Raw genomic sequence first — 16,404 nt, 5'->3', positions numbered from 1 at the left:
CTCGCCCGCACCGCCGAGTGCCCAAACAGAGCGAAAAACCACGTCAAAGCCAACATGCTCACACCACCGCGCGCTAGGACTGGACCTTTGTGTTGGATCTGGTCTGCCCGACCCTCCCCAAGCACCAACAGACTGGACGGCGCCCCTGCTCCATGAGCTGGACGTGCACACGCATGAAGGGGGGAGCCCACCAGCATCCACCGCCACAACCAGTACTCCAACCATCATCCAGGCGCCACCAGCCGACGAGATTTGACGCGTCCGTCGGGAGCCCCTGACCGCCGTGGCGCCAACCTCCTCCCGCGCCACCACCCAGCAGATCCGCGCAGGGGCGCTGACCACGCGCATCCCGCATCCCGCGCGCTGCAAAGCCGCTCCGAGAGTAGTGCGTGGGCGCCATGCACAGACGCCATCTCCGACAAGCCGCCCGCTGCGCGCCTATGGTCACCATCGCGCCCACCTGCCACAACCCCGCAACCTCCAACACGCGATCACCGCGCCCAGGCGCGCACCAATTCCAACCCGCTGCGTTAGCCGGCTCGAGCTCTCCGCGCCATCCCACGCTTCTCCTTGGTCGGGCAGCCCCGCACAACCCATGCCTCGCGAGAGGGACGAACGAAGTGGCTCGTCGCCGCTGACGCCGCGCAGGCTTTGCCCGGCGGCAGCGAGGGGGGAGGGGAGGACTCGGGAGGGGTGGTTGGCCCGGCCGCTAGGGTTTCGCCCGGGTTGCCCGCCGGGAAAGACACGGGCGCTCTCATAAAAACATTTTCTAAAAATGTACTCTCTTCATCTAAATAATTATAGTTAGAAAAAACTAATTACTGATTTTCGCCGGCTACAATTATTTAGGATCTTCTCATGTATAATCGATGCTCTAAACTCGGTCGGCACAAGAGCCAAATTTTGAAATAGGGGCAACCTACCATAGCATTGACACATCGCTAGCTCGCGGATTACAGCCCCGGCCGTCGTGCCACTGCCGGCGGCCCCCACGCAATCCACGCTAAGCTTTCGCCGACTCCTTCCAGCCAACGATCATCCGCCCGTCGGCTTCCCGCGCCGAGCGGGGCCTGATCAGATGCTGATGCTCATCTCCCTCCGACCCCCGCCGCCCGCCGCCGCACACATTCTCCCCGCCGCCGCCGCCGTCGCCGCGCAGATCCGTCCTCCACTTCTCCGCACTCGCCGCACGGCCGGTCCTCCCCCGCCTTCAGCCGCCGCCGCCGAGTTCCCTGCCGGTAACTTTCTTTTCTTGCATTGGGAGTGAAAGATTTCACATTACCATAGGAGATGCTTCAAATTGGTGCTCTGAAAAAAGAGGTTGTGGTGTTCTTCTTGTTGGAGCAAAAAATTGGGATCATTGCGCTAGAAAGTGGTTCGAAATTGCGAATATCATTTTTTCCCCTCCGAGTGGCTGAACTTTCCCCAAACACAAGCACGCACTAAACCCCCGAAGCAAATGCAGGATCGGTTCCGGACAGCGGTACGCAGATGCCGCCGCGCCGCCGCCGGCTCGTGGCCGGCATCGACCAGGACGACCTCCTCGACCCTGACGCGCTCGCGGATCCTGACAGCAGCTTCTACGAGATCAACGGCGTCAGGGTCCACCACAAGGTCTGCGCCCATGACGAGGACGAGGATTCCGGCGACCAGTCCTCGGGCTCCGAGGTCGCCAGGAGTCAGGTCGGGCTGCCCATAGTGCTGCTGCACGGTTTCGGGGCGTCGGTGTTCTCCTGGAGCCGCGTCATGCGGCCACTCGCCCGCATCGCCGGCGCCAAGGTTCTCGCCTTCGACCGGCCGGCGTTTGGCCTCACCTCCCGGGCCAGATGGTCTGGCGATGACACCAAGCCTCTCAACCCTTACTCCATGGCCTTCTCGGCCATGGCCACACTGGCATTCATAGACCAACTCGGTGCTGGGAAGGCCGTCCTTGTTGGGTACAGATGCAGACTCTGCACTGCATTTTCCGTATCACTGCATCGCTAGTTTGTTTGATGAGGGACACTGAGATTAACGTTCCGGTTTGGATCATCCCAGGCACTCTGCCGGCTGCCTCGTTGCAGTGGAGGCGTACTTCGAGGCACCCGAGCGGGTGGCAGCGCTAGTGCTGGTTGCACCGGCGATTTTCGCGCCGGGTTTCGGGAGGAAGGGTGAGAAAGAAAACAGCGTAGGGGAGCAAGAAGGGGCAGACAAGAAGGATTCTGATGATAACAATGCAACACCAAATCCATTTGCTAGGATATGGAGAGGGTTTCTTGGCATGTGTATGTGGCTTGCAGGGCCTGTTCTGAAGTTGGCCATGGCAGTACAGGATACGGTCAGAGCTTTGTCTCGTAAGCTTCTTGTGGCTTTTCTACGATCTTCACTGGCAGCGAGCCTGGTACGTTGCTCTTTCCTGGCTCACCACTAACTAAAACACCAAATTTAGGGCCCTGAAAAACCCACCAAATTTAGAATTTACTCCCCCCGTTCCTAAATTCTTGCCGTGGTTTTAGTTCAAATTCTTAAATAGTCAAAATAGAGATACTTCTAGTTCCTGCAACTTTTGTGGTTCCATTCCTTTTCATAGGTGAGATTTATCATGGATAAATTCGGCGTAACGGGCGTTCGTAATGCATGGTATGACCCAAGCAAAGTAACTGATCATGTCATTCAAGGCTACACCAAGGTGAGTTCTCTGTAGGAAAATACACCAAGTGAGAAAGACCTACTCATACTCATATTGTTGTTCAAGGAATTTCTTTCAGCCACTAAGATCCAAGGGATGGGAGACAGCTCTCTTGGAGTACACTATATCCATGATCACAGATTCTTCACCAAAGTCAAGAGTGCCAGTCTCGAAGAGGCTCTCTGAGATCTCATGCCCAGGTTCAACTCTATGTTTCTTCTAATGGGCATCTTATCCTTATCTATGTACTCCCTCCGTTTCGAAATATAAGACCTTTTAAAAATTTGACTATAGACTACATACGGAGTAAAATGAGTGAATCTACACTCTAAAATATGACTACATACATCCGTATGTAGTATATAGTGAAATCTCTACAATGTCTTATACTCCCTCCGTCCCAAAATAAGTGTCTCAACTTTGTACTAGCTCTAGTATAAATTTGTACTAAGCTTGAGACAGTTATTTTGGGACGGAGGGAGTATTTAGGAACGGAGGGAGTATAATTCAGTGCTACTGCTGGACTTAATATGTGCACTGATTTATCATTATCAGTCCCTAGAAATTTCAGATTAAGTTTTGAATACTCTTAATACATTGGTTCGTATAACAATGTTTTCTTTACCAGAATATACGGAAAAGATGTTATTTCTGAATAGTTTTCATTGTCTTATCATTGCAGTGCTAGTGGTGACCGGCGACACAGACCGTCTTGTTCCAGCTTCGAATGCTGAACGCCTAGCACGTGCAATTCCTGGCGCGACATTTGAGGTGATCAAGAATTGTGGGCACTTGCCCCAGGAGGAACGAGCTCAAGAATTCCTTTCAGTCGTCGAACAGTTCCTACAGAGAGCCTTTGGAACTCCAGATGAGCATGTGTTCCAAGCAGCTGTATGATGATACATGCTGGTAAATGCATATGCAGAATAGCTAGACCAACAGGCGACTGGACAGGGACCGGGAGATAAACAATTGCAGTTTAACGATTGGACATCCATCATTTAATAACCATGGATGTTTATATACAGCGAAGCAAGCATTATTGTGCAAAGTTGCATAAGAAAATCTTACTGCACAAAACCCAGAGTCTGGGAAGAAGTCATTGGATTGGTTGGCCCAGTCGAATCATCAGTTCACCATGAAATCGCCGTTTTCCTGAAACTAAAACTTCTTGTTGTGTAAGGTGGTAGATCAAAGGGTGTTTGCAAAATGTCATAGATGTATCAACTACTCCATGCATTCACAAATATGATATGTTCTGACTTTTTTGTGAATCAGATGTATATAGATACATTTTGGTGTGTTTGTTCACTCATTTCAGTCTGTATGTAGTTTATATTGAAATATCCAAAACATCTTATATTTGTGAACGGAGGGAGTACTGTTTAATCTTTTGTATATAGTTGAAATCCTACACATGCCTCCCTTGATTTATTTATGCTGTCGTCTATCCTGCAACATTACTTGATGAAGGGAAATTTCCCAATGAAATTTCGACACCACTAAACTGTCCACAAATCTACAGTTTCTGTGTATCAAGGTTCTCTTTCTGTGGTTCACTCTTTGTTCAAGTGCTGACATACATGAGCACGAAAACAATGTGCACAGACATTTATCCCTGTAAACACAGGAAGCTTTTACCATCGGTGGTAAATTTACAAATGCTTTTGGCAAAAAAATAATACAAATGCTGGTTCGGATTCTGAATATGCTAGATTATGCCATCCACATATGATAATAAGGTGAAATGTACTACCGTACCATGTCCACAAGTTTCTCTAATTTATTCAGGTGGTTTCCTCGAGAACAGATAAGGCTGGGGCACCATGGATACCGGATCCAGTTAGAGGCGGTAAAATCACCGTTGGATCGCAGAACTCTCTTTACAATCGGCATTCTCAGGTGGCAGCAGTTAACCAGCAAAAAAGGAGCGGTGGTAGTATTATTGTGCAGATTGCCAACCATACATAGGAATGCTATTTGTATAAGTTTCTAGTGTACATCATCGTTGTGGCACCCATGGCATCATCACCAAATCCACATGCTTCAAAAAATGGCCTGCAAACAGTACCAAAAGATGTGTAAACATCATCATATACTGTCATAAGATTCTATTGCAAGTGATATGTGGAAGTAGAAGTAGACCACGCTTCCTCCACATATAACACGAAAGATAGTACAAAAGAACATTCCAGAAGTCTACCGAATTAGGTAAGGAAGTCATACCTCTCCTTTCCTGTGCACAATGCGGAAATGTCATAAATACCTCTGCTATGGAGTACCCTGAAGAGATTGTTCCGGAAACAAGCAAATTAGATGAAGCTTGAACTTTGGACAACAAATAAATCAGCACCTTACAAAATATAGTACTCCCTCCGATCCATATTAATTGATGCTGCTTTAGTACAGCAATTATCCCTGGTCAAGTATTTTGTATTGTGCATATGCATATTGTTCCAACCACTGAGTTTAGTTGATCCACAGATACATTTATTGTTCATATTTCAGTATGCAGTCAAAGTAATGCAAGAGAACTGTAAAGTCTGTACCCAAAGAAAAGCATAACATAAATCACTTTATAGTCCGTCGGCCAAGTATGCTTTATTACGTACAAACAGCCATGGTAATGTTATCTGTCCAAGTACGTACAATGTATGCGTGATGACTGGGATACTATGTTTAATAGAGAAAAATAATACCCTGAAGATAATTTTCTCAACTAAGAAACATATTTCAAAACACAGGATATTATCTTCTGTTTGCTTATCACTTGGTCGTGTCTTTCCAATGGTGCAGGAGATTTGTATGTTTCGGTGCAAGAGATCTCTTCTATTCCTTGAGTCCATGAAAGAAACATCAATAGTTTTTTGCTTCGTTATTGCTAACTTTTCACAGTTTACATAAGAAAACATGAATCTATTTTTCCTCTATTATTAGGTCAACTCAGAAGTTAGCCCATTTCAGAATTCACCAGAAAAATCCAATGCCAGCAACCTACCTTGTAATTTTGTCAAGTATTTTGCGCCCAATTCCTCTCCTCTGCACTGATGGATGAACCTGCAAGTCACTGAAGATAGTTCCATGAACACATGCGCTGGAGTGATAACCATTGGTTTCCCGCAGTTAAATCAAGAGCGCCTCACTTGCAATTATACAAGCAAGAAGAGAGGAGAAGATCACCACGACGTCATGGACGGAGGCGGTGAGCCCCACGTCGGAGACGGCCCGTCCGAACCCGACGAGCCGCTGCTCCCCACGCCGCCCGAGCCCGAGGTCCAGCTCCAGGCCCATGAAGCGCCGGTCGTCCTCTCCGTCGTCGTCCTCCAGGAACCTGGTCCCGCAGAAGACGGACACGACCAGGAAGCTGTGCGCCACGGCGGTGCGGAGCTTGCGGATGTCGACGGGCTCCGGCCGCGCGGCGGCGTCCGGCGGGGATAGGCGGATGGCGCAGGAATGCGCGCAGGCGAGCATGAGCGCCTGGAGGTGGGCCGGGTCGACGAGGGCCGGGTCCATGGAGATGGAGATCGGCGGGAGCCTGAGCCTGGGCCTGGGCCTGGGCCCGGCGACGCGCTTGTTGGGGCCGAAGGGGCCCGGCGTCGGCGAGGAGAAGACCGCAAGCGTGGTGAGACGCGGCGGAAGCCTGCTCACGCCGGCGGCCATGGGGAGGGTCACGAGCGAGTGGTCGTGGTCTCGTGGAAGTGGAGCTCTGCGGGTGGGCGCCAATGGAGGTTGGTGATGGCGACGAATCGAACGGGAAAGACGCTACTGCCCCCCCTGGGACATCGGCGTGCGTGTGTGGTTCCAAATGGGCCGAGCGCCCGAGCTTCGATGGGCCTACTCGTCGAATAAGCTCGCCACGGTTGCTACCTCTTTTCTCCCGCAGAAAAAACTCGAAAGAAATTCTGAAATTGTTCAAGAAAAAAGAAAAAGACGATCCAACCTTTCCCTTTCCTCCGCGATCCCCAATCCCCAATTCCGACGTCGTCCTCTTCCTCCAACCGAGTCCCACCGTCGCCGAGAATTGATCTACGATTCCCAGATCGCTGTTCCTGCCGGCGAAGTTCTCTCTCTCATCACGCCCTAGATTTTCGAGGGGAAGGTGATTTTCTTCGAACCCTTGGACCTTGCCGTCAACTGCTTGTTTGCTGTTGCATCGCAAATGGCTGCGGCTCTTCCCCGAATCCGCGCAAAATATTTTCCCCTCGCGTTTGATTTCAGCGCCTCGTTGTAGCGGAAATCGGGGAGTCGGCGGCTGCTTTTGTGAAGCGTGCACGATCTCGGTGCCTCTCCTGCATAGCTGGGGCTGCTTTCCATTATTACTCTCTATTTAGTTGGTTTGCGTGGATCTCTTGCGATAGTTTGTTACGTGATAAATGAGGGTGGCGATTAATTTGATAAGATCGTATGTAGAGGAAACTAATGAAGGAAAACACGGGGGACTCTGCAAATGATTTGGTTGGTGTGGTTGCTGGTCCTCAGTAGTAATATGCTGCAGATGCATTTCGTATTTCTTCCTCTCATTGCGTAATAACTGGAGCAATTGCTTGCTTTTCTTTCAGGTGACATGTGGGAAGAACTTTTGTGGCGTGTCAACAATGTATCTATAAACACCTGACCCAGGAATTAAGCAGGACGTACCTCTGTTTCCATTTAGATCATTTGTTATCTGCAATAGCACCCCTTGTTCTTATCACCAGTGCACTGCTTACATATCTCAGTGTCAGATTTACTAGTACAAGGTGCCCATGTCTGGCAATCAGACACAATCTAGCGACTATGAGCGCCTTGCCAGCCAACCAGATGCTCAATGCCTAGTTTGCACGAGGCCTTTTACTTTGGATACTGAGGTGACCAATAGCTTTGAAGCTTTAGCTATATGCAGGGAATGCAAGGCTACTGTGCTTAATGATAGTGAAAGAGATGTAACAACCAGCACTAGTCAGCAGAGACGACAAAGAAGGCGGAGATCTAGGACTGCAAGTCTTGAATCTAATGAGGATGCATTCTCACAGCAGTTCTCCCAACTGATCAACTTAGCTAGACAAGGCCATGAGGCAGATATTGATTCTCCGACCGTTGTGCAACAGCTGGCATCTTATAATTCTACACCAAACCAGTCCCAAAGGTGGCATGCTTCAGATGATGAGAGTGATGGGCTCAGTTATGCTGATTCTGTGTTTGACGAGCTTGAATCAAACATCAGTTTTGGTGACTATGGCGGGGAGTCAGATGCTTCTCTAGGTCAACATAGCATGATGGGAAGGGAGATTACCATTCAACTTGACAACGAGAGCTACATGAATACAGATACAGATATTGATCCCATGAATGCTGGAATAGATCAGTGGGATTCAGATGACCAAGAAGATGAACAGTTGGAGGAGTCTGATTTTGATGAAGCAGTTGACGCCATGCAGCAGCGCCAGCAGCAATCACGTGGCATTGGACCAAGTGAATTGACTGGGTGGGAGTCTGAAGATGGGGTATGGACTTGGAGAAGTCAAAGAGCAAATATGACCAACTTGATGGCAGACATGGAAGTGCCAGATGTCAGGACACCTTTTGTTGGGAATCCTGGTGATTATGCTGATGCAAGACAGTTTGAGATGATTCTTGAACAATTTGCTGAGGATGACAGTTCCAGAAGAGGAGCCCCACCTGCAGCGACATCCTTCATTGGAAATCTTCCCTCTCTAGTCATCTCCACAAGCCATGAGGCAGATGGTGGTTTGATCTGTCCAGTCTGCAAAGACCCGATGCCTATCAGAACTAGAGCAAAACAGCTACCATGCATGCATCTATATCATTCGTCGTGCATCTTGCCGTGGCTTAGTTCCAGGAATACATGCCCAGTTTGCCGATATGAACTTCCTACAGATGATCCAGAATCCGAGAGGCCTGAGCGAGCTGCAGCAAATGAAAGAGATGTCCATGGGGTGGAGGAACGCACCCATCTGCAGGAAATTGGTGAAGAAGGTTCTGATGAACCTGAGGCTGAAGAAACTCAGGACATGTCTTATGATGCAGTGGAAGTGACTAATACAAGTGAACATGGTGTTCATGTTGCTGAGCAGTCAAACAGAGCACGTGCCCACCGTCGATGGCTGTTTATTGCAGTTGCTCCAGCAGTAAGCTTTGTCGGTTTAGCTCTAGTTTTGTGCTTTGCAAATCCTGCTAGTAGTGGTAGAAGGCGACTGTGTCGTGGATCCCAGAGTGCCTCTGCAGTACTTGTAGACTCAGAAAGAAGTTGGTGGTCCATGTTCTAGACATCCAGTACATATGTACTGATCCCAAATTTACTGTGTGATGATGGTACTCGATTGTCGGCAGTGCTTTCTCCCTAAAAAGTTTGGTTTGAAGTTTTGATCAATGTGATCAGTGAGGAGATCCATTGAGTTGTTCCTGTAACCGAGAAAACTATATATTTTCCACCATTTTGCTCAGTTCAGCAAAGTGTGTATTGATGCCTGCTGTTATTATTCAACTGCTACTTGTGATTGGACATCCTATGCTTCATATTGATGTAACCGCAATTAATCTCTGCTTCAAAGTTCAATCCATGTCTTAATATAACCTGTAGTCTGAAGACTCAAGATGCCTCCAGACTCCAGTTCACCTCATGTTAGAAATTTAATCAGCGCTGGCTGTGAGGTAATTCTCTATTTGTTGATGCTCATGTATAGGTTCATCTTGCCCCTTTTGCTTTTCCATAAGTAGCTCTTCCCTATCTAAACTAGCTGCTTGCACCATGAGTGCATGACTGCTGTAAAGGTATTCAGGCATGTATATATTTTGTGGTAGCTTGTATGTTTCCATGAGGTAAAACAGTGCAGGGAAATAGTACACAAGCAGAAGGCAGAAACCAATTTGCTACGATCCTACTGATGAATAGACACATCATGCATTGAAGATCAATGAAGGCTGTCTACTTGGTGTTGCCTTGTGATCTGAAAACAATTTTTAACAGTGAGAAATGAATAGATTAGGAAAATAAGAAGCGACTATTCATTTCAGAAGAGTAGGCGTATGCAGGAGCTCAGCACTAATTAGTAATTGCCCTCCCATCTCAAAGTCTTGTTGACTTAGATGAATTGTATGGTTAAGTCTAGAAAGTAGACATGTAGTAAGGCAAGGAATAAACGGCCCCAAGCCTATGTAACTCTATGGCAACACCCAGCAGATGAAGAGGATCCACATGAGGTCATTCCAGCTACATTCTATTCTCTTACCTCACTTCCTTCTCTAGAGGAAGACTTGATGCATGCATTTGCTGTTGTATGTGTATGTATGTCAATACTCAGAGTCTCGGACTCACAATATGATCACGATCACTTACTGCATTTTGAAACCCCTGAGTTTAGTGGCACATCAAATCTAGATTCTACATCTGGTTCATACAATTTTGACAAAGAAAGTTCCAAGCATATTATTGCTTAAGTGGATAGTCAATAAGCATACCTTTATTTAAATTGAGCATGCCCATACGAGCAAACGCACAATTTTATTTCCGGATCCTTGTTTACCATTCATGTTCCCTGTTCGGGTAAAAGATCAATTTCCCGCAAACGTAGTTTGTGAGACGACTATTTCATATGTGTAGCGTATTGTTAGATGGTACTCGCTCCGTTCCATAATACTTGGAAGTTTTAGGTTTGTCCTAACATTTTTAAGTTTGACCAAGTTTATTGAAAAATATACCAATATCTACAATATCATATTAGTTTCGTTAGATTCATCATAAAATATATTTTCATACTTTATATAGTTGATGTTGTAGATGTGATATATGTTTCTATAGACTTGGTCAAATATAAAGATGTTTGACTTAGGATAAACCTAGAACTTCAAGTATTTTGGAACGGTGGAAGTAGTACGTCGTGTGGATTAGGTTCCACTTGCAATCTTTTGATCTTGTGTGAGCATGCTTTTCGTGTCCAGAAAATCGTTGGTGAAAATGACTGGAAGTTGACATAAGAGCATGAAGTCTTTGCCAGTGTGAATATTATAGCATCATGTTTTTCAGGACCACAAGCGACTACATACTTACAATATTATGTATCCTTGTTGTCCCTGTCACAATCTTTCTACAGTTTATTTATTGTTAAAATTGTAAACCACTACTTCCATAATTAGTAAAATTTTACTAGAGAAAAGATGAAATTTTAGCCACCCGTATATTCTAACTTGAAAAATAGAAGTATTGTATGTTCTACTTACTGCAGAAGCACACATGTTATCTCACGTGACTGGATCGTCCTAATCCTATAGGTTGTCTGCATAGGCCTCGTGGCACCATTGTCCAGGGCTTGTTCAATGTTGTGCACTTGTACCTCATGGAAGCCTCAAGCGTGGAAGCCAGCACACATGTACAATTCAGGCATGAACAGAAGAAAAGGTCACAGCAGCAAACTGAAGCTCTAGCACGCGTGCCAGCTGACCAAGCTCGCCTTCACTCCATCGTTCATCGCTGAGGTACCGGCACATGCCACTCTGTCTGTTGTATGTCAAGCCAGAACGTATGTGCCTGACCAATCATAATCAATAAGCTTGTTATAGATGTAAAATCTGGTTGTCAGTTGCCTTGGATGCTGTGATTGCTCCAACTGCACTTAGTTGCCACAACTCTCTCCTGGGGCTCGCTAACTGGGGCTGTAGTGGCATGGACCATCTAACAATAAACTAATTGTGTTAATTAATGCCAAGATCTGAAAATAGCGTACCATTAAACAATCATACACCAGAAGAGCAAGTCAGATTCATATGCTCAGCGTCTCAAACAAATACGAAGGGTTCTTGCATTGTCTTGTATCTGAATGTTTGACTGGAACACTTCCCCACCTCCAGCTCCATGCCTCCTCTCATGGAGAACTTACTTTTGCTAATCCTTGTTCTTCTTCTTTGCTTAGCTTTGTTTTGCTTGTGTAACATCCTATGGCTAAGACCGGAGAAGATAAGGAAGAGGTTGAGAAGGCAAGGTGTGAAGGGTCCCAAGCCTACTTTGCTCGATGGCAACACCAAAGAGATGAAGCGTATCCAACATGAGCTCAAGCCTATGAAGAAGCAAGACAGCAACAACTACATCTCCACCCTCTTCCCTCACATCCTTGTGTGGAAGGAAACTTATGGTATGTATGCAAGTGTCTTTTGATGCTATGATCTTGCTATGTTCTTATGTGAATATTTCAGGCTGATGCTGTGATCTTGGTCTTTATTAGATAGACATTCTAGTCATTTACAAATTTTGTGAGGCAAATTATCCCCACGAATCAGTTCCAAAGATTGCACTGCTTTGGAAAACGATTTAGTTAACAACAATCTTTTGATTGATTTGTACTGACATTTGTTATGGTATATGAATCTACACAAGTGAGTCAGTAACATCAAGTTCTTTAAACATCGGTTGTCGAGAAATGGCTACATCGCATTTTTCTAGTGAGTTTGTTTGTCCTTTTCAAGGGTAAGTAATACCTAATCCATGTTACACAACTCATTAGTAGTACTTAATTGCTATTGATCAGATTTTTTTATATTTGTCGTAATCTTAAGACACATTACTAGATCAATGGGCAAGTGGGTAGAAGCTGACAAAAGAGCACAAAATATTAAACTTCTGCTGTCACTTGTCCTGACTCGTGTATGAAAAAGTTATATTTTTGCATTCAAGGTCACAAGACTAAAATACCGTCATATCTAAATCTATCCCTGCTGCTCTCTATCGCTGTGATTTTCTTACAGCGTTGACAGTACAGATTACTTCTTTTTTCTCGAACACGCACACAAACGCATGGCGTTTTGTATTAGAAGAAAATGCCAAGATGGCGCCAGATCCATACAACACAGCCCCAAAGGAAAGCTCAAAACAAGAAAGCAAAAAAGTACACACTACTTCAACTAACATATTTTCCAGAAAGTATAGAACTACAGTCTACAACCCTGAAAAAGTTGAATCCCGTACCCTTGCATTCACCCTAGGTTAGTACATAGATAGATAGTCTTATAAATAATGTAACAAATAGTTTTATGGACAATACTTTCACCACCACTGAGTTGCTTTCAAGTGGTGTTTAAACTTGAAAAGTATTAGATCTTTTACAGTTTAAAGGATGGAAAATCTTAACTCTTCCTTGAGAAGTAAATTTGTTTTTGCACTACAAGCCATTATAATATATGCCCCTTTGCACACGCCTGTGTTCACCCAACTAAGCACTCAAAGCATTCACTCAAAGCACCCCATGCGATGCAGGCTAGAGCCACCCAGCCAATGGAACACACCCTTACACTTCTCTGTCATTTTGTATCAAGGTGACTTTCAACTCTTACCAGTCATGTACTCACGTGAATGATGCAATAAGTGACTCGTGATTAATATTTCCATTGACTGAATCTGTACCTCTTCCCTGTATTTTGTGTACCTCTTCCCTGTATTTGTGTTGCAAGGCTATTCATTTTCCAACCACTTTAATATCATGCAAGTTATGCTTTGGTAGAAGGTGCAGGTATTTTAGAATGTAAACGATGGTCAGCTTTATCCTCAATTATACGCTCGACACTACACTTCAGCTTCTGGACACCTTTGGTGCGGCATCAGGGCTGCATAGCCAGTATCTGGTAGGCTCCATCTTGGTCAAAGCAGGGCAATGACAACTACCAAGTGCGAGGTGCGCTGAGAAGGCTCCTTCTGCATGCTAGACCCCCAGATGGTTCTTACGCCAAGGCCTTGCTGTAGTATTTTAGTTTATCTCTGTTCTTTTCAATGGGTTTTCTATATTCTCAGGTTGTCTTCGGTTTCCATTTCATGCTAGGCCTAGGTTCATGTTTTCTCTTTCGCTTGCTGTACTTTTTGTCTGCTTGACACCTTTCTAATGAAAGTGGCACACAGACAGTTGTGTGTTCTAGGAAAAAAAAAGAATATGTAATGTCTGTTCAATCTAAGTGCATGTAAGAATGAATTGAGTTTGTTATGTATTCATATATGCCTTTTCCTCTTACCATGAAAGAAATTGAAAGTATGAATTTGGGACAGGCTCTGTGTTCCTTTACTCGTCAGGAGGTCGGGAAATATTGCATGTTTCTCAGCCAGATATGGTGAAGGACATAGGCCACTGGACACCATCAGAGCTCGGGAAGCCTAATTATCTGAAGAAAACTCGAAAAGCCCTTCTTGGGGGAGGATTATTTACGGTGAATGGTGACGAATGGGCCTATCAGAGGAAGACCATGGCGCCAGAGTTCTTCATGGAAAAGATTAAGGTAGTGACGCACAGTTTGCTTACAGTTAACATGGGTTGAAAACCTGGACTAGTATTCATGGCTGTAGGTATGCTGTGTATATGCAGGGTATGATACAGCTGATTGAAGATGCAACTGCTCCGCTGTTAGAAGCATGGGAGAACATTCTCGACAGTGCAGGAGGTAGCACGGAGATAGTTGTTGATGATTATGTGCGGAACGTCTCAGCAGATGTAATCGCCAGGGCTTGCTTCGGGAGTAGCTTCGCAAAAGGAGAAGAGATATTCCGCATGCTCAGGAAGCTTCAAACGGCGATTTCTCAACAGGATGCATTTGTTGGACTCTCTGCACTGTGGTAAGTAAAATATATTGTTAATACTTATTCCGTGCTTAATCCAGTATCTTTCTATATGTTCGGTCAGGGAAGGAGGAAGGCATTTATTTCAGTAAACTGGATCAGCAATACAAGACAAGTTGCTTTGAACATGAAACAGCTAAGCGGTAGCCAATCATGCTAGTTCTTTCATGCTGTTGCAGGAAGCACCTGCCTACCAAGAGCAACCGGGAGATACGGAATCTGGTTGAACAAGTTAGGCTACAGATCGTGGAAGTGGCAAAGGCCAACGTGAGCGATAATGGAGCTGAGAATGCGGCCACTCATAACGATCTTCTGCGTGCGATCATCAACGGCGCCCATGGCGATGGCCATGGCGGCACTGCCGAGGACTTCATCGTTTGCAACTGCAAGACCATATACTTCGCGGGGCATGAGACCACGGCGGTCACCGCCATTTGGTGCCTGATGCTACTGGCCAAACACCCGGAGTGGCAGGAGCGTGCCCGCTGCGAGGCACTGGAGGTTTGCCGTGCGAGGAGCACGTTGGACGTTGACGCCCTCCACCAACTGAAAATTGTGAGCAACTAACAATCTGTCCATCATCATATAACTAGACGCCATTAATTTATATTCATGCATTGCACCTGATACCGAAATGCAGCTGACGATGGTGATCCAAGAAACTCTTCGTCTGTACCCACCGGCGTCAGTGATGATGCGTGAAGCCCTGACGGACATCAAGATCGGCGGCCTGGACGTGCCCCGTGGGACGATCGTCCAGGTGACCAGATCGATGCTGCACCTGGACAAGGAAGCCTGGGGCCCCGACGCCGATGAGTTCCGGCCGGGCCGGTTCGCCAACGGCGTGGCCGGGGCGTGCAAGCCCGCGCACATGTACACGCCATTTGGGCTCGGCCCCAGGACCTGCATCGGTCAGAACCTAGCGATAACGGAGCTGAAGGTGGTGCTGGCGCGCCTGCTGAGCAGGTTCGCCTTCTCACCGTCGCCAACGTACCACCATGCGCCGGTGTTCCGGCTGACCATCGAGCCAGGGTTCGGCATGCCATTGGTGCTGAAGAAGCTCTGAAGATCACCATCGTTGTTCATTGGCCTGTAGTCGGCCAGACAGTCAAACACTCACCTGTGTATCTTGCTGAAACCGTACGGAAGTCCATTGTTGCAACAACAGAACATGCTTTCCAGTGGGAGACACGTATTATTTGTGTACATGTATGCAACCCGCTTTCCAAGGATGAATACTGTGTAGAACTGTGGATTGTGATGCGCTAAATGTTGAACGTGGATTATGATACATGCACCATATTGTCAATGCGCACTACTCCCTTCGTTCCTAAATATAAGACCTTTTATAGATTGCACTATATACTACATACGGATGTACATAGACATATTTTAGAGTATAGATTCACTCATTTTGCTTCGTATGTAGCCTTCTAATGAAATCTCTAAAAGGTCTTATATTTTGGAACGGAGGGAGTACAATTTTAGGCAAATCATGCAGACGCAAGATCTTAGCCAGGATGATAGACATAAAGGTATCCCTTTTTCGATGAAATAGCGCCGATCGTTTTTTATAGAGTAGACTTTCATGACTCGATTACGAACGCGTGTAGACGTTGCGTCTTAGCAATCGTTAAATCAACTCCGAAAAATTATTGATCATATCAAAGCATGATCAACCTAACTACGAGGGTTTATTTTTTGCATGCAAACGAAAAACAAGTAAGAAACTAAAATTGCAACCTGGATATTATGAATATGAGAGGAAAGCTTTATTGATGAAAGTGACAACTATGGTGAACTGACGTTTTGGTCTAGTCGTAGAAAACAAACGATAAAGTGGCAACTATGGTGAACTTTTAATCTAAACAAAAATCAAGTCTAAACGGTGCATTAAGGGTTGTATTTAAGGGGAAAAGGGAGGGGATTTCGTCCACCCTGGGCAAGGTGGGACTAAAACACCTCCTGAGTCGTTTCCCCTGCAATACGAATTCTCTAACCAGCCTATAAAGTTGTGTTTCGAAATTACATGGACATGACCCAAAAATAAGATGGTGCAACACCTATAATAAGGTATGGATGGAATTTATGAAGGGGCATCTTGTATATTTCGTCCAAGTCCTTGTATGTCATGAAGGAGACTTCAAAG

General features: G+C 45.9%; 4 protein-coding genes across 8 annotated transcripts; 3 read left to right on the top strand and 1 right to left on the bottom strand.

Annotated features, from left to right (window-relative positions):
* Window positions 1-960: 960 nt before the first annotated feature.
* On the top strand, window positions 961-4,082 carry LOC123395280 (bifunctional epoxide hydrolase 2). 2 transcript variants are annotated; one of them, XM_045090256.1, is made up of 6 exons: window positions 961-1,238; window positions 1,466-1,937; window positions 2,038-2,380; window positions 2,570-2,668; window positions 2,748-2,868; window positions 3,351-4,082. In XM_045090256.1, the coding sequence occupies exons 1-6, from the start codon at window positions 1,079-1,081 to the stop codon at window positions 3,563-3,565; spliced, it is 1,410 nt and encodes a 469-aa protein (XP_044946191.1). In that variant the 5' UTR covers window positions 961-1,078; the 3' UTR covers window positions 3,566-4,082. The 2 variants fall into 2 exon arrangements, with proteins under 2 accessions (XP_044946191.1, XP_044946192.1); XM_045090257.1 differs by having other exon boundaries at window positions 2,735-2,868; window positions 3,351-3,438.
* Window positions 4,083-4,279: 197 nt separating this feature from the next.
* LOC123395281 (acetyltransferase NSI) lies at window positions 4,280-6,475 on the bottom strand. Of its 3 annotated transcripts, none has more exons than XM_045090259.1 (4): window positions 5,812-6,475; window positions 5,667-5,735; window positions 4,895-4,951; window positions 4,280-4,726 (listed from the first exon to the last, which is right to left on the bottom strand). In XM_045090259.1, the coding sequence occupies exons 1-4, from the start codon at window positions 6,326-6,328 to the stop codon at window positions 4,671-4,673; spliced, it is 699 nt and encodes a 232-aa protein (XP_044946194.1). In that variant the 5' UTR covers window positions 6,329-6,475; the 3' UTR covers window positions 4,280-4,670. The 3 variants fall into 3 exon arrangements, with proteins under 3 accessions (XP_044946194.1, XP_044946195.1, XP_044946196.1); XM_045090260.1 differs by having other exon boundaries at window positions 5,667-5,725; window positions 5,849-6,475; XM_045090261.1 differs by lacking the exons at window positions 4,280-4,726; window positions 4,895-4,951 and adding an exon at window positions 4,958-5,086 and having other exon boundaries at window positions 5,667-5,725; window positions 5,849-6,475.
* Window positions 6,476-6,552: 77 nt separating this feature from the next.
* On the top strand, window positions 6,553-9,481 carry LOC123395279. Of its 2 annotated transcripts, none has more exons than XM_045090254.1 (2): window positions 6,553-6,767; window positions 7,228-9,170. In XM_045090254.1, exon 2 carries the CDS (start codon window positions 7,414-7,416, stop codon window positions 8,932-8,934), a length of 1,521 nt encoding a protein of 506 aa, XP_044946189.1. In that variant the 5' UTR covers window positions 6,553-6,767; window positions 7,228-7,413; the 3' UTR covers window positions 8,935-9,170. The 2 variants fall into 2 exon arrangements, with proteins under 2 accessions (XP_044946189.1, XP_044946190.1); XM_045090255.1 differs by lacking the exon at window positions 6,553-6,767 and adding an exon at window positions 9,249-9,481 and having other exon boundaries at window positions 7,412-8,796.
* Window positions 9,482-11,160: 1,679 nt separating this feature from the next.
* LOC123395277 (cytochrome P450 714C3-like) lies at window positions 11,161-15,546 on the top strand. The gene is made up of 5 exons (XM_045090253.1): window positions 11,161-11,793; window positions 13,692-13,918; window positions 14,005-14,252; window positions 14,435-14,810; window positions 14,896-15,546. Exons 1-5 carry the CDS (start codon window positions 11,517-11,519, stop codon window positions 15,319-15,321), a joined length of 1,554 nt encoding a protein of 517 aa, XP_044946188.1. The 5' UTR covers window positions 11,161-11,516; the 3' UTR covers window positions 15,322-15,546.
* Window positions 15,547-16,404: the final 858 nt, after the last annotated feature.

This window comes from Hordeum vulgare, chromosome 5H, assembly GCF_904849725.1.
Source record: "Hordeum vulgare subsp. vulgare chromosome 5H, MorexV3_pseudomolecules_assembly, whole genome shotgun sequence".
Lineage (NCBI taxonomy): Eukaryota > Viridiplantae > Streptophyta > Magnoliopsida > Poales > Poaceae > Hordeum > Hordeum vulgare.
This window is presented reverse-complemented; position numbering and strand designations above follow the sequence as displayed.

Coding starts and splice junctions, on each gene's coding strand:
- LOC123395279 (XM_045090254.1), top strand. CDS start 7,414: ATGTCTGGCAATCAGACACAATCTAGCGACTATGAGCGCCTTGCCAGC.
- LOC123395277 (XM_045090253.1), top strand. CDS start 11,517: ATGCCTCCTCTCATGGAGAACTTACTTTTGCTAATCCTTGTTCTTCTT. Junction 11,794..13,691: donor TGTGTGGAAGGAAACTTATG/GTATGTATGCAA, acceptor AATTTGGGACAG/GCTCTGTGTTCCTTTACTCG. Junction 13,919..14,004: donor TCTTCATGGAAAAGATTAAG/GTAGTGACGCAC, acceptor GTGTATATGCAG/GGTATGATACAGCTGATTGA.
- LOC123395281 (XM_045090259.1), bottom strand. CDS start 6,328: ATGGCCGCCGGCGTGAGCAGGCTTCCGCCGCGTCTCACCACGCTTGCG. Junction 5,736..5,811: donor TCTTGCTTGTATAATTGCAA/GTGAGGCGCTCT, acceptor AACTATCTTCAG/TGACTTGCAGGTTCATCCAT. Junction 4,952..5,666: donor ATACTTGACAAAATTACAAG/GTAGGTTGCTGG, acceptor CAATCTCTTCAG/GGTACTCCATAGCAGAGGTA.
- LOC123395280 (XM_045090256.1), top strand. CDS start 1,079: ATGCTGATGCTCATCTCCCTCCGACCCCCGCCGCCCGCCGCCGCACAC. Junction 1,239..1,465: donor CGCCGCCGAGTTCCCTGCCG/GTAACTTTCTTT, acceptor AAGCAAATGCAG/GATCGGTTCCGGACAGCGGT. Junction 1,938..2,037: donor GGGAAGGCCGTCCTTGTTGG/GTACAGATGCAG, acceptor GGATCATCCCAG/GCACTCTGCCGGCTGCCTCG.